This window comes from Schistocerca nitens, chromosome 3, assembly GCF_023898315.1.
Source record: "Schistocerca nitens isolate TAMUIC-IGC-003100 chromosome 3, iqSchNite1.1, whole genome shotgun sequence".
Classification (NCBI taxonomy): Eukaryota; Metazoa; Arthropoda; class Insecta; order Orthoptera; family Acrididae; genus Schistocerca; species Schistocerca nitens.
In genome coordinates, this window is record NC_064616.1 from 891,981,230 (window position 1) to 891,996,446 (window position 15,217).

The window sequence follows — 15,217 nt, forward strand, 5'->3', positions numbered from 1 at the left end:
ATGTATAAATATTTAACTGTAAATAGAAATACGCTGCCAATGAATTTTGGCAGCGGTTTCCACTTCATGTACCAAAAATAGTGTCAAGTTTGCACTTAACAGAATTTGCAACTGTTATATCCATTTTGAAATCCCTTTTAAAGTATAACAGTTGAGGTCTGGTGAAATGTGGCACATTATGCAAGCCACAGAAGAAACCACAGTGCTGCTCATTGTGGAAAAATAATTCTACATTAATTTTGAAGTGTTGTCCTTACTTTCTGGACAGCTGTCGTGTGTATCTGTCTATTATGATAAGGTATGGAGCTAAAGAAGTGTTAGGGTTCATCCTAGAGTCAGCACATGGCCTACTTATCTCCAAAGATTATGGGTTTGACAAAGCTTATTATTACAGTGTGATAGAAGGTTCATCACCAGCAATGTCTCATATCCGTACTCTGTAAAATGCAACAGGAAAGTTGAGAATTTAATGTGAGGGGGATGAACAGTTTGCTGATGTGGAAATGTAAGTTGTCATATTCTCTTTTCTGCTGATGAAAGTTTCAAATTAGCAAAAACTTAGCCTAAATTTGTATTTACTTAATTGGGCACTGCTTTACAGGACAGCCCTCTTATTATTATTATTATTATTATTATTATTATTATTATTATTATTATTATTGTATAGAATGCTGCTTGATTTCCATTTACAGAGTTGTTTACTGTGGAAGGTTCCCATCAGCTATCATAACACTATCTTTGAAAAATGTTCGCAAATTCAGCAGTGCAGCTAGTTAAAGACTATTTGCTGGAGTACCTTTCTCCTTCCTCGGTCACTCCCTCAACCACATAGGCACAGTCTTCAATTTCATGTTATCATTTATTGCTGAGTGTGTGTCTCCCTCAGGTTGTTGTCAGAGGGAGTGAGTGTTGTGTTTCTTCCTGTGTCCAAATCTTTGTGATGTGTGTGTGTGTTTTTTTTTCTTTTTCCAGAGTTGTCAACAGCCTGCTGAACCTGAACAGAGAGAAGAACAAGATCATGGAATTGACATGAATTGTAGTTGCCCATATCCTCTAGATTTTTGGTTTCAAATCTCAAGTTACATTGATCCAGAAGATGTGGAAAGATTTGCAAGAATCTGCAAACACTGTACCAGTATTGTGAGATCTGCATCATTTTGGTTGTCATTATACAAGAGGTAAGGATAATACCATAAAATGTGTTACAGATTTGGCAAATATATTTGTTAATAGTGACTGGCTATAGTATTGGATGGAATTGGTAAACAAAAGCTGCAATATATACAGATATTTGTATTTTAGGAAGATTTATTATTGCTTAAAACTGTAATGTAATTGTAATTATAAATGGCCTGGTATGGTGTCTACACAACAGCTTAAATCTCAGCTAAGTGTAATGTGGTGGTAAAATCAAGAATCAAGGTCTTTACTTTTTCTTTAGAGTTTTATCATCAGACATTTTTTTATGTACTGTTTTATTTTTACATGCTGTGGACCTTGAGTCCGTAAGAGCGAGAGATGACTTGTTGTTTCACACACCCCTCAGACACTTTCTGTACTCTTTTTGTAAGATATCTAACTTTAAATTATTGTTCAGTTTGTGTTTTGGTCATAAGAGGATGATATTAAGACCCTGATGGAAAAACTTCACATGGAATGCCAATTAAGATGATTATAATGATTCTGTATGAAAATTTGTTGCTATTCTGAACACAAGCATTAATGAAAAACTTTTAAGTTGTTGGTTCAGGCAGGGGGAGATTGTGTCAGCTGATGTGAATCTGTCAATCAACTGTAGTGGAGCAGACAGGAGTGGGATGGGAGGGGGGAGGGGGGAAAGAGATAAAACTTGCCACATCTATAGTATTTTATAAGGCACATCTGCACCTTGGATCATTCTGAATTGCAGACATCCCAAGGAACTGTACCAGTTATAGCTGTCTGTGGGTTTGGGCTTGGGTTTTCCAAGCTAGGGGCTGACCATTGCACCAGTGCTCCCTTACTGTTCAACTCTGTGCATGGTGTCTGCCTGCTTAGCTGAGTTGCAACACGTTTGCCAACCATGCAGTGGGCCCGGGTTCAATTCCTGGCTGGGTTGGAGTTTTTACTCCACTTGTGGACTTTGTGTTGTGTTATTATCATCTCATCATCACTGACGTGCGAGTCTCCCAATGTGGTGTCACCGGAAGTAAGACTTCAACCTGGTGGCCGAACTTCCCTGGTTGGGGCCTTCCAGCCAACAATGCCTCATGATCATTTTTTGCATTCCAGAATGAGATTTTCACTCTGCAGCGGAGTGGGTGCCGATATGAAACTTCCTGGCAGATTAAACCTGTGTTAGGGTCTCAGTCCGTCACACAGTTTTAATCTGCCAGGAAGTTTCATATCAGCACACACTCCGCTGCAGAGTGAAAATCTCATTCTGGAAACACCCCCAGGCTGTGGCTAAGCTATGTCTCCGCAATATCCTTTCTTTCAGGAGTGCTAGTTCTGCAAGGTTTGCAGAAGAGCTTCTGTGAAGTTGGGAATGTAGGAAGTGAGGTACTGGCAGAATTGAAGCTGTGAGGATGGACGGCTTGTCAGTTGTGTTTGGTTAGCTCAGTTGGTAGAGCACTTGCCCGCGAAAGGCAAATGTCCCGAGTTCGAGTCTCGGTTCGGCACACAGTTTTAATCTGCCAGGAAGTTTCATTTTTTGCATTGTTCTGTGTTGACTGTGTGACATGATGGGTGTACATTCTGTGTTGCAGGGAGAACATTGGTTAACCATCCAGATCTCAATTCTGATACCAGTATTAGTCTGTTTAAAAAAGAAGTACAAAATCTGGGGAACTGGCACATCTCAAATATATTCAGTTTGCCCAGATAATGTGAGCCTCTCTAACACTCCATGGAAACAAAATGGGTCTCATTAATTTTAATAACATGAGGGTGGATCATCAGGGAACACAAACAACCACAAAGTTAAGAGTGTGAGGCATGTAGCCCTCTTGATAACAATGTATCATTATTCAAAAACAGCTGAACATGTCCTGTTACACAGAATGTGGATGTCTTTTTTGAAAATATCTCTCCACTTTATTTTCAGAAAGCATTTGAAGGTATACTTGTAGAATTTAAATCTGTAAAAAGGCTGCAAAATTGTATGTAACTAATGTGAACTATTAGTTTGTTAACTAATGTAGTTACTTAATGTTGAAACTCTAAATTACTGGGACCGATGACCGTAGCAGTCTGGTCCCTTTAATCCCAACCAACCAACCAACCATCTAAATTACTCTAAAAGTGTTATCATATGTAGTGATGTAATCACACTCAACATGAATAAAATAAATTAATAGTAGCAAGATTGAGTGAGGGATGTAAGAAATGTATGAAGCCTGTGAAAGAACAACTACAGAAAATAGTTGCTTTCATACACACTTTTGATTAACTAGCACTACCAGAGTATTTCGAGGCAGGATTTTTATGGATGAATGTATGATCATTCATCCATAATCCAGTGCTACAAATTTCAGCATGAAAAATTTGTTCGTGAAGGAAGACTGGAATGTATTTTGTTCATTTATGTCTTAACTTATGATGCAAACTCATCATATACAGAAACTCAAATATTCAGTTTATATTGAAGAAAAGAAGATACAGTAAATTAGCATTATTAGACACATTCAGTATGATGAGGTATTAAAGGTATGTAAAGCACGGGGCCCCAGCCTTTGCAGCACATTTTCCGTTCTGTGGTGCCTGTCTATCCTCTGTTGGGGAACATGTCTGGGGTATTTTTGGGAACGTGTTCAGAAGTTTTAGTAGCCTGACATCAGAACAATCCCCCCACTGTTTTTTCTTTCCTTCTTCATTCTCCATCTCCTATCCTCCCTCTGCTTTGGCATTGAGGTTCCTCTTTCTCTTCTTCCTCCCCGTGCACTCCTGAAGGCCAGCCCACATGTCTGATGCATAACAGATGACTGGATAAATAATTCCCAGTCCCGAGTTAACAGGTAGTGTTCACATGTATCCCCCTGGTTTGGGCCAGACCCAGCGAGGAGTGACTGTCTGAGTTGTTACCTTCCCAAATTGCCAATTGGTCCCTCTGCCAGAAGTTAGGGAGGCAGTCGGAAGGAGCACGGTATCGGAGACACTGGCAACCGTAGGGAATTTTCTCACAGTGAGCCAATCACCATTTCAGTCTGCATTAACTAAACATAAATGGAATGAGGCTAAAGATTCAAAGATTCTCCCAGCTGCCCCTCTGTTCCTTTTTGTACCAAATACGGAGGGAGGTCAGTCCTTTGCCTCGGTTAGTGCATTTATAATTCAGAAAGTTGTTGAAAGTTGCCGGTCTCTTGATATCCTTCTCTCGTGTATGTAATGGCTACTTGTTTATGGAGACAAATTGTGATTCTCAAGCCCAACAATTGCTCTCGGAGCTTTGCTCCTCCACGGCTATCCTGTTTTTGTCGAGGCCATTTGCACTACACCGCTCGGTAGTCTGACTGAGGGAGAAATCCAAACTTACCTCTCTGGCCAGGGCGTCACTGCAGACCATTGGGTAATGAAAAAGGTTGATGCAACATTATTGTTTACGCGCTTCCATCAAAGATTGAAGCAGGCTATGAAGTCGTCGTGGTCCGACAGTACATTCCAAACTTGATGGGCTGCTGCCAGTGTCATCTTTACAACCACTCTCAAATGTCCTGTTGAAACGCGGCCAAATGTGTTACTTGTGGTATGGATGCTCATCGGGGTGTCTGCCTGCATCCTCCTCCCTGCCATGTCAATTGCAATGATGACCAGGCAGCCTAATCCCAAGAATGTCACATGTATCTCAATGAGTGGGTTGTCCAGTAAATCTGGATGAAGGAAAATGGGCCTTACCCTGTCACTCGCAAGTTGTTGGCTAGTCGAAAGCCCTACATTTTACCATCTGGCACTTACAGTACTGTTCTTGCTACACCTCTCTCCATGAAGGACACAGCCACATAGACTTGCAACCTAAATTCAGCACAATGGTAGCTCCTCCTCCTCCTCCTCCTCCTCCTCCTCGAGCTGTGCAACAAGCTACACATCTTTGCCTCCAGCAGTGAAATCACCAGCTACACAACTGGCAGGACAGAAGGCATACTCCCACAAAGACTCCTTATGTCCCTCCTGCCAAAAAAAAATCTGAGTCTTCTTGTGCCAAATGGAAAGGCTCAAAGAAATCGAACAAAGGCGAACGGTCTTCTCCCTCGCCGACTTGGAGATCCTCTTCCAAGGTATCGCCGTGTGATACCCTCACCTGGCCGACCCTCATCTGGAATCATAGTGTCCGCTTGTTTTCTGCCTCCGGGAAACAAAATTTCATACTCGTGACCACTTTGATCTCGCGTCTCGAGCAGTCTCATCCCTCTGCCGTGTACTCGAGAAACCGTTTCCTGTATGCTGTCTGTTTGCTGACCACTACCCCACCTACGTGTAAACCCAACTCACAGCATTCTAAGGCTGACTGGATGCTTTACTCCTCCGTGGTGACCTTTGCTGAACAACTTTTTCTCAGTTTAGACGAACGTGTAGAATACCTTACAAACATTATCCTTACCGCCATAAAATGTTCCATTTCTCGCACTTCATCTTTACCACACCGTGTCCTGGTCCCTTGGTGGACTGATGTGTGCTGTGACGTTCCATTTCTCGGACTAAGACTTTGGTTGCCTCCAGATAGATTCCTGTGGTACCTGAAGTGAAGGTTACACTGTCTCAAGGCTTCACCCCACGAGACAAAGAAAGGTGTACATTCTGCATCACGTAGTCCAGTGTGCTATCATTCCTAATAAAAAAAGAAACTGACAGAAAATAAAATGGGGCCCAAAACAGCCAGACCACACCACACTGTTTGTGGCTGATGGAGCTGATAATGACCTTTTGTCACAACATAATGGCAGGTGAGCTTTTCCTCATGGAACCATAAACCCCTTACCTCCAATCTAACAATGTGAGTAAAGGTAAACATAAAAAGAAGCTGACTCCCGTTTTACAATGGAACATCGATTTTAGGACACACATGGAGGAACTGAAGATCCTGGCATAGAAATCCCCCACCCTTTTTTGGTTTTGCAGGAAACCTGCTTTAAACTTACTGACAGTCCTGTCTATGGGGTTAAACCCTCTGCTACAAGGGTGTCCTGACTGATAACAAGGCAAATATGTGATGGCTGTATTTACCAAAGACTCTTACCAATGCACTGCTGTCCCCCAGGTTACAGACTTCAGAGCAGTCACTGGTACAATTTACGCATAGTATAGGATAAGACCATGCTCTGTATACTTACCACCACAAGAGGCTTTGCAGTACAGGGCTCATATGAAACTTGTAATAAAATTTCACCAAACATTTCATGTCTTTGGACAGTTAAGAACACACTATGCTATAAGTGCACTGGTGGATTTTTAGGCTGCTATCAGTTTGAATGACGCACAACCTAATTTGCTGGTGGTGTCAGTTGTGTACCATCACTGTTAAGCCTATACACTTAATACAGAATTAATCCTCAACCCATTTTTAGTAAGTATGCAAATTAGCAAATACATTGAAGTGCCAAAGAAACTGGTATAGGCAAGCAGATTCAAATACAGAGAAACAGGCAGAATACGGCTCTGCAGTTGGCAACACCTATATAATACAACAAGTGTCTGGCACAGTTGTTAGATCAGTTACTGCTGCTGCTATGGTAGGTTATCAAGATTGAAGTTAGTTTGAATGTGGTGGTATAGTCAGTGCACAAACCGCACGACCCAACATCTCCAAGGTAGTGATGGAGTAGGGATTTTTCCCTTATGACCATTTCACGAGTGTACCATGAGTATCAGGAATCTAGTAAAACATCAAATCTCTGACATTGCTGCGGCCAGAAAAAGATCCTGTTAGAATGGGATGAGTGACGAATGAAGAGATCATTCAGTGTGACAGCAATGCAACCCTTCTGAAGATTGCTGCAGATTCCAGTCCTGAGCCATCAACAAACCAGTGTGCAAACCATTCAACAAAACATCATTGATATGGGCTTTTGGAGCCGAAGGCCCACTTGTGTACCCTTGATGACTGCATGAGACAAACCTTTAGGCCTTGCCTGGACCCGTCAACATCGACGTTGAACTCTTGATGACTGGAAACATGTGGCCATGTGGGACGAGTCTCATTTCAAATTGTATTGAGCCGATGGATGTGTGTGGGTATGGAGACAACCTCATGAATCCATGGACCGTGCATATCAGCAGGGGACTGTTCAAGCTGGTGGAGACCCTGTAGTGGTGTGGGGCGTCTGCTGTTGGAGTGATATGGGACTCCTAATATGTCTAGACAAGACTCTGACAGGTGACATGTACATAAGCATTCTGTCTGTTCGCCTGCATCCATTCATGTCCATTGTGCATTCTCACTGACTTGGGAAATTCCAGCTGGACAATGCTACACCCCACATCCAGAATTGCTATAGAGTGGCTCCAGGAACTCTCCTCTGAGTTTAAACACTGCCGCTCCCCAAACATGTCGTCCTGCTTTGTTGCCTCCCATGCAGTGGGCCCGGCTTCGATTACTGGCCAGGTTGGAGATTTTCTCCACTTGTAGACTGGGTGTTGTGTTGTCCTCGTCATCATTTCATCCTAATCACCAGCACGCAAGTGACCCAGTGTGGCGTCGACTGAAATAAGACTTGCACTCTGTGGCCGAACTTCCGGATGGGGCTCCCGGCCAACAGTGCCACACACTTGTCTCATTTTTTCCCAAGACTTGAAAATTATTGAGCGTATCTGGGCTGCCTTGCAACGTGTTGTTCAGAAGAGATCTCCACCCTCTTGTACTCTTCCAGATTTATGGACAACCCTGCAGGATTCATGGTGTCAATTCTCTCCCTCTCTACCTCAGACATTAGTAAAGTCCATACCATGTCATGTTGTGGCACTCCTGCATGCTGGCGGGGGCCCTACATGATATTACACAGGTGTAGCAGTTTCTGTGACTCTTCAATGTAATATAAAAGTATGTGAAATGATTGGATAAATCCCATAGTATTAATATTGTTGATGAAGCCAGAGTTCTATATTTTAAACCAAATTAATACTTATTGAATAATGTGCACGTGTTTGAATGGTGACCTCACATGTATTGTGGGTTCAAATGAAAAAAAAATTAACCAATAATTAATGTACATAGTGTGAGCAGAACACCAAACACAGAAACAAGTGTGAGCAAAGTTAATATAACTGCATAGTAATTCAAGCTTCCACCATGAACCATGGACCTTGACGTTGGTGGGGAGGCTTGCGTGCCTCAACAATACAGAAAGCCAAACTGTAGGTGCAACCACAACGGAGGGCTATCTGTTGAGAGGCCAGACAAACATGTGGTTCCTGAAGAGGGGCAGCAGCCTTTTCGGTAGTTCCAGGGGCAACAGTCTGGATGATTGACTGATCTGGCCTCGTAACAGTAGCCAAAACGGCCTTTCTGTGCTGGTACTGCGAACGGCTGAAAGCAAGAGGAAACTACAGCCGTGATTTTTCCCTAGGGCATGCAGCTTTACTGTATGGTTAAATGATGATGGCGTCCTCTTGGGTAAAATATTCCGAAGGTAAAATAGTCCCCCATTCAGATCTCCGGGCGGGGACTACTCAGGACAACGTTGTTATCTGGAGAAAGAAAACTGGTGTTTTACGGGTCGGAGCGTGGAATTTGAGCCCTTAATCGGGCAGGTAGGTTAGAAAATTTAAAAAGGAAATGGATAGATTAAAGTTAGATATAGTGGGAATCAGTGAAGTTTGGTGGCAGGAGGAACAAGACTTCTGGTCAGATGAATTCAGGGTTACAAATACAAAATCAAATAGGGGTAATGCAGGAGTAGGTTTAACAATGAATAAAAAAATAGGTGTACGGGTAAGCTACTACAAACAGCATAGTGAACGCATTATTGTGGCCAAGATAGATACCAAGCCCACGCCTACCACAGTAGTACAAGTTTATATGCCAACTAGCTCCGTAAATGACGAAGAGATTGATGAAATGTATGATGAGATAAAAGAAATTATTCAGATAGTGAAGGGAGATGAAAACTTAATAGTCATGGGTGACTGGAATTCGGTAGTAGGAAAAGGAAGAGAAGGAAACATATCAGGTGAATGTGGAATGGGGGTAACAAATGAGAGGAAGCCGCCTGGTAGAATTTTGCACAGAGCATAACTTAATCATAGCTAACACTTGGTTCAAGAATCATAAAAGAAGGTTGCATACATGGAAGAGCCCTGGAGATACTCGAAGGTTTCAGATGGATTATATAATGGTAAGACAGAGATTTAGGAACCAGGTTTTAAATTGTAAGACATTTCCAGGGGCAGATGTAGACTCTGACCACAATCTATTGGTTATGAACTGTAGATCAAAACTGAAGAAACTGCAAAAAGGTGGGAATTTAAGGAGATGGGATCTGGATAAACTAACAGAACCAGATTTGTAGAGAGTTTCAGGGAGAGCATTAGGGAACAATTGACAAGAATTGGGGAAAGAAAAAGAAGAAGAATAGGTAGCTTTGAGGGATGAAATAGTGAAGGCAGCAGAGGATCAAGTAGGTAAAAATATGAGGGCTAGTAGAAATCCTTGGGTAACAGAAGAAATATTGAATTTAATTGATGAAAGGAGAAAATACAAAAATTCAGTAAATGAAGCAGGCAAAAAGGAATAAAAACGTCTCAAAAAAAAAGAGATCAACAGGAAGTGCAAAATGGCTAAGCAGGGATGGCTAGAGGACAAATGTAAGGATGTAGAGGCTTATCTCACTAGCGGTAAGATAGATACTGCCTACAGTAAAATTAAAGAGACCTTTGGAAAAAAGAGAACCACTTGTATGAATATCAAGAGCTCAGATGGAAACCCAGATCTAAGCAAAGAAGGGAAAGCAGAAAGGTGAGTATATAGAGGGTCTGTACAAGAGTGATGTACTTGAGGACAATATTATGGAAATGGAAGAGGATGTAGATGAAGATGAAATGGGAGATACGATACTGCGTGAAGAGTTTGACAGAGCACTGAAAGACCTGAGTCGAAACAAGGCCCCCGGAGTAGACAACATTCCATTGAAACTACTGACGGCCTTGGGAGAGCCAGTCCTGACGAAACTCTACCATCTGGTGAGCAAGATGTATGAAACAGGCGAAATACCCTCAGACTTCAAGAAGAATATAATAATTTCAATCCCAAAGAAAGCAGGTGTCGACAGGTGTGAAAATTACCGAACTATTAGTTTAATAAGTCACGGCTGCAAAATACTAACACGAATTCTTTACAGACAAATGGAAAAACTGGTAGAAGCCGACCTTGGGGAAGATCAGTTTGGATTCCGTAGAAATATTGGAACACGTGAGGCAATACTGACCCTAAGACTTATCTTAGACAATAGATTAAGGAAAGGCGATCCTATGTTTCTAGCATTTGTAGACTTAGAGAAAGCTTTTGACAATGTTGACTGGAATACTCTCTTTCAGATTCTGAAAGTGGAAGGGGTAAAATACAGGGAGTGAAAGGCTATTTACAATTTGTACAGAAAGCAGATGGCAGTTATGAGTCGAGGGGTATGAAAGGGAAGCAGTGGTTGTGAAGGGAGTGAGACAGGGTTGTAGCCTCTCCGTGATGTTATTCAATCTGTATATTGAGCAAGCAGTGAAGGAAACAAAAGGAAAATTTGGAGTAGGAATTAAAATCCATGGAGAAGAAATAAAAACTTTGAGGTTCGCTGATGACACTGTAATTCTGTCAGACAACAAGGGACCTGGAAGAGCAGCTGAACAGAATGGAAAGTGTCTTGAAAGGAGGATATAAGATGAACATTGTTGTTGTTGTTGTGGTCTTCAGTCCTGAGACTGGTTTGATGCAGTTCTCCATGCTACTCTATCCTGTGTAAGCTTCTTCATCTCCCAGTACCTACTGCAACCTACATCCTTTTGAATCTGCTTAGTGTATTCATTTCTTGGTCCCCCTCTACGACTTTTACCCTACATGCTGCCCTCCAATACTAAATTGGTGATCCCTTGATGCCTCAGAACATGTCCTACCAACCGATCCCTTCTTCTTGTCAAGTTGTGCCACAAACTCCTCTTCTCCCCAATTCTATTCAATACCTCCTCATTAGTTATGTGATCAACCCATCTAATCTTCAGCATTTTTCTGTAGCACCACATTTCGAAAGCTTCTATTCTCTTCTTATCTAAGCTATTTATCGTCCACGTTTCACTTCCATACAGGCTACACTCCATACAAATACTTTCAGAAACTACTTCCTGACACTTAAATCAATACTCTATGTTAACAAATTTCTCTTCTTAAGAAACTCTTTCCTTGCCATTGCCAGTCTACATTTTATATCTTCTCTACTTTGACCATCATCAGTTATTTTGCTCCCCAAATAGCAAAACTCCATTACTACTTTAAGTGTGTCATTTCCTAATGTAATTCCCTCAGCATCACCCAACTTAATTTGACTACATTCCATTATCCTCGTTTTGCTTTTGTTGATGTTCATCTTATACCCTCCTTTCAAGACACTGTCCATTCCGTTCAACTGCTCTTCCAAGTCCTTTGCTGTCTCTGAAGGAATTACAATGTCATCAGCGAGCCTCAAAGTTTTTATTTCTTCTCCATGGATTTTAACACCTACTCCAAATTTTTCTTTTGTTTTCTTCACTGCTTGCTCAATATACAGATTGAATAACATCGGGGAGAGGCTACAACCCTGTCTCACTCCCTTCCCAACCACTGCTTACCTTTCATGCCCCTCGACTCTCATAAGTGCCATCTGCTTTCTGTACAAATTGTAAATAGCTTTTCGCTCCCTGTATTTTACCCCTGCCACCTTCTGAATTTGAAAGAGAGTATTCCAGTCAACATTGTCAAAAGCTTTCTCTAAGTCTACAAATGCTAGAAACGTAGGTTTGCCTTTCCTTAATCTTTCATCTAAGATAAGTCGTAGGGTCAGTATTGCCTCCAGTGCTCCAACATTTCTACGGAATCCAAACTGAGCTTCCCCGAGGTCGGCTTCTATCAGTTTTTCCATTCGTCTGTAAAGAATTCGCGTTGGTATTTTGCAGCTGTGACTTACTAAACTGATAGTTCGGTAATTTTCACATCTGTCAACACCTGCTTGCTTTGGGATTGGGATTATTATATTCTTCTTGAAGTCTGAGGGTATTTCGCCTGTTTCATACATCTTGCTCACCAGATGGTAGAGTTTCGTCAGGACTAGCTCTCCCAAGGCCGTCAGTAGTTCCAATGGAATGTTGTCTACTCCGGGGGCCTTGTTTCGACTCAGGTCTTTCAGTGCTCTGTCAAACTCTTCACGCAGTATCGTATCTCCCATTTCATCTTCATCTACATCCTCTTCCATTTCCATAATATTGTCCTCAAGTACATCACTCTTGTACAGACCCTCTATATACTCACCTTTCTGCTTTCCCTTCTTTGCTTAGATCTGGGTTTCCATCTGAGCTCTTGATATTCATACAAGTGGTTCTCTTTTTTTCCAAAGGTCTCTTTAATTTTACTGTAGACAGTATCTATCTTGCCGCTAGTGAGATAAGCCTCTACATCCTTACATTTGTCCTCTAGCCATCCCTGCTTAGCCATTTTGCACTTCCTGTCAATCTCATTTTTGAGATGTTTGTATTCCTTTTTGCCTGCTTCATTTACTGCATTTTTATATTTTCTCCTTTCATCAATTAAATTCAATATTTCTTCTGTTACCCGAGGGTTTCTACTAGCCCTCGTCTTTTTACCTACTTGATCCTCTGCTGCCTTCACTATTTCATCCCTCAAAGCTACCCATTCTTCTTCTACTGTATTTCTTTCCCCAATTCTTGTCAATTGTTCCCTTATGCTCTCCCTGAAACTCTGTACAATCTCTGGTTCTTTCAGCTTATCCAGGTCCCATCTCCTTCAATTCCCACCTTTTTACAGTTTCTTCAGTTTTAATCTACAGTTCATAACCAATAGATTGTGGTCCGAATCCACATCTGTCCCTGGAAATGTCCTACAATTTAAAACCTGGTTTGTAAATCTTTGTCTTACCATTATATAATCTATCTGATACCTGTCAGTATCTCCAGGGTTCTTCCATGTATACAACCTTCTTTTATGATTCTTGAACCAAGTGTTAGCTATGATTAAGTTATGCTCTATGCAAAATTCCACCAGGCGGCTTCCTCTCATTTGTTACCCCCATTCCATATTCACCTGATATGTTTCCTTCTCTTCCTTTTCCTACTACCGAATTCCAGTCACCCATGACTATTAAGTTTTCATCTCCCTTCACTATCTGAATAATTTCTTTTATCTCATCATACATTTCATCAATCTCTTCGTCATTTACGGAGCTAGTTGGCATATAAACTTGTACTACTGTGGTAGGCGTGGGCTTGGTATCTATCTTGGCCACAATAATGCGTTCACTATGCTGTTTGTAGTAGCTTACCCGTACACCTATTTTTTTTATTCATTATTAAACCTACTCCTGCATTACCCCTATTTGATTTTGTATTTGTAACCCTGAATTCATCTGACCAGAAGTCTTGTTCCTCCTGCCACCAAACTTCACTGATTCCCACTATATCTAACTTTAATCTATCCATTTCCTTTTTAAATTTTCTAACCTACCTGCCCGATTAAGGGCTCAAATTCCACGCTCCGATCCGTAGAACGCCAGTTTTCTTTCTCCTGATAACAACGTCCTCTTGAGTAGTCCCCTCCCGGAGATCCGAATGGGGGACTATTTTAGCTCCGAAATATTTTACCCAAGAGGACGCCATCATCATTTAACCACACAGTAAAGCTGCATGCCCTCGGGAACAATTACGGCTGTAGTTTCCCCTTGCTTTCAGCCGTTTGCAGTACCAGAACAGCAAGGCCATTTTGGTTAGTGCTACATGGCCAGATCAGTCAATCATCGAGACTGTTGCCCCCTGGAACTACAGAAGAGGCTGCTGCCCCTCTTCAGGAACCACATGTTTGTCTGGCCTCTCAACAGATAGCCCTCCGTTGTGGTTGCACCTACGGTAGGGCTATCTGTATTGTTGAGGCACGCAAACCTCCCCACCAACATCAAGGTCCATGGTTCATGGGGGGAGATGAACATCAACAAAAGCAAAACGAGGATAATGGAATGTAGTCGAATTAAATTGGGTGATGCTGAGGGTATTAGATTAGGAAATGAGACGCTTAAAGTAGTAAATGAGTTTTGATATTTGGGAAGCAAAATAACTGATGATGGTCAAAGTAGAGAGCATATAAAATGTAGCCTGGCAATGGCAAGGAAATCGTTTCTGATGAAGAGAAATTTGTTAACATCGATTATAGATTTAAGTGTCAGGAAGTCATTTCTGAAAGTATTTGTATGGAGTGTAGCCATGTATGGAAGTGAAACGTGGACGATAAATAGCTTAGACAAGAAGAGAATAGAAGCCTTTGAAATGTGGTGCTACATAAGAATGCTGAAGACTAGATGGGTTGATCACATAACTAATGAGGAGGTATTGAATAGGATTGTGGAGAAGAGCAGTTTGTGGCACAACTTGACTAGAAGAAGGGATCAGTTGGTAGGACATGTTCCGAGGCATCAAGGGATCACCAATTTAGTATTGGAGGGCAGCGTGGAGGGTAAAAATCGTAGAGGGAGACCAAGAAATGAATACACTAAGCAGATTCAAAATGGTGTAGGTTGCAGTAGGTACTGGGAGATGAAGCAGCTTGCGCATGATAGAGTAGCATGGAGAGCTGCATCAAACCAGACCACAACAAAAGTAATTCAAGGAAATCAACAGCAAACATTGAAAGTCTAAATGTGCAGCTTCCTGCTATCAACTGCAAAATAAAGTTTGTTATGCTGAATAACCACTGTGAAAAACGTGCAACAAGTCCATTATATACAAATATAAATTTCAGCTGCAGCAAATAATTACAGTTCACAGCTGTCTGGTGATTTCTATAAGAACTTAAAATTAATACAGTTGTGCTAAATCTATCACCGAGGACACATTCATATAATCTAAGTTCAGTGAAAAGTTAAGTCTACAACTCATGCTCACAAAATTATCCCAAGTCCCACGATAAGTCAGAGTTCTTAACTCGCGCAGTGTTTTGGTTGCACTGCAACACACAGTTACCTCTAACAACCAACCAATGTACAAAGACACTGACAGAAGAACCCAGACC

General features: G+C 41.6%; 1 protein-coding gene across 5 annotated transcripts in view; it reads left to right on the top strand.

The window, feature by feature from the left end:
* Window positions 1-15,217, top strand: part of LOC126248948 (transmembrane protein 183-like) — a 116,186-nt gene that overhangs the window by 46,994 nt on the left and 53,975 nt on the right. For all 5 annotated transcript variants that reach the window (XR_007545565.1, XM_049950475.1, XM_049950477.1 and 2 more), the window contains one exon: window positions 973-1,178. Coding sequence is in view for 4 of the 5 variants with exons in the window: in XM_049950475.1 (XP_049806432.1) it covers window positions 973-1,178 (206 nt within the window). In the remaining variant the exon portion in view is untranslated. The remainder of the gene's footprint in view (window positions 1-972; window positions 1,179-15,217) is intronic.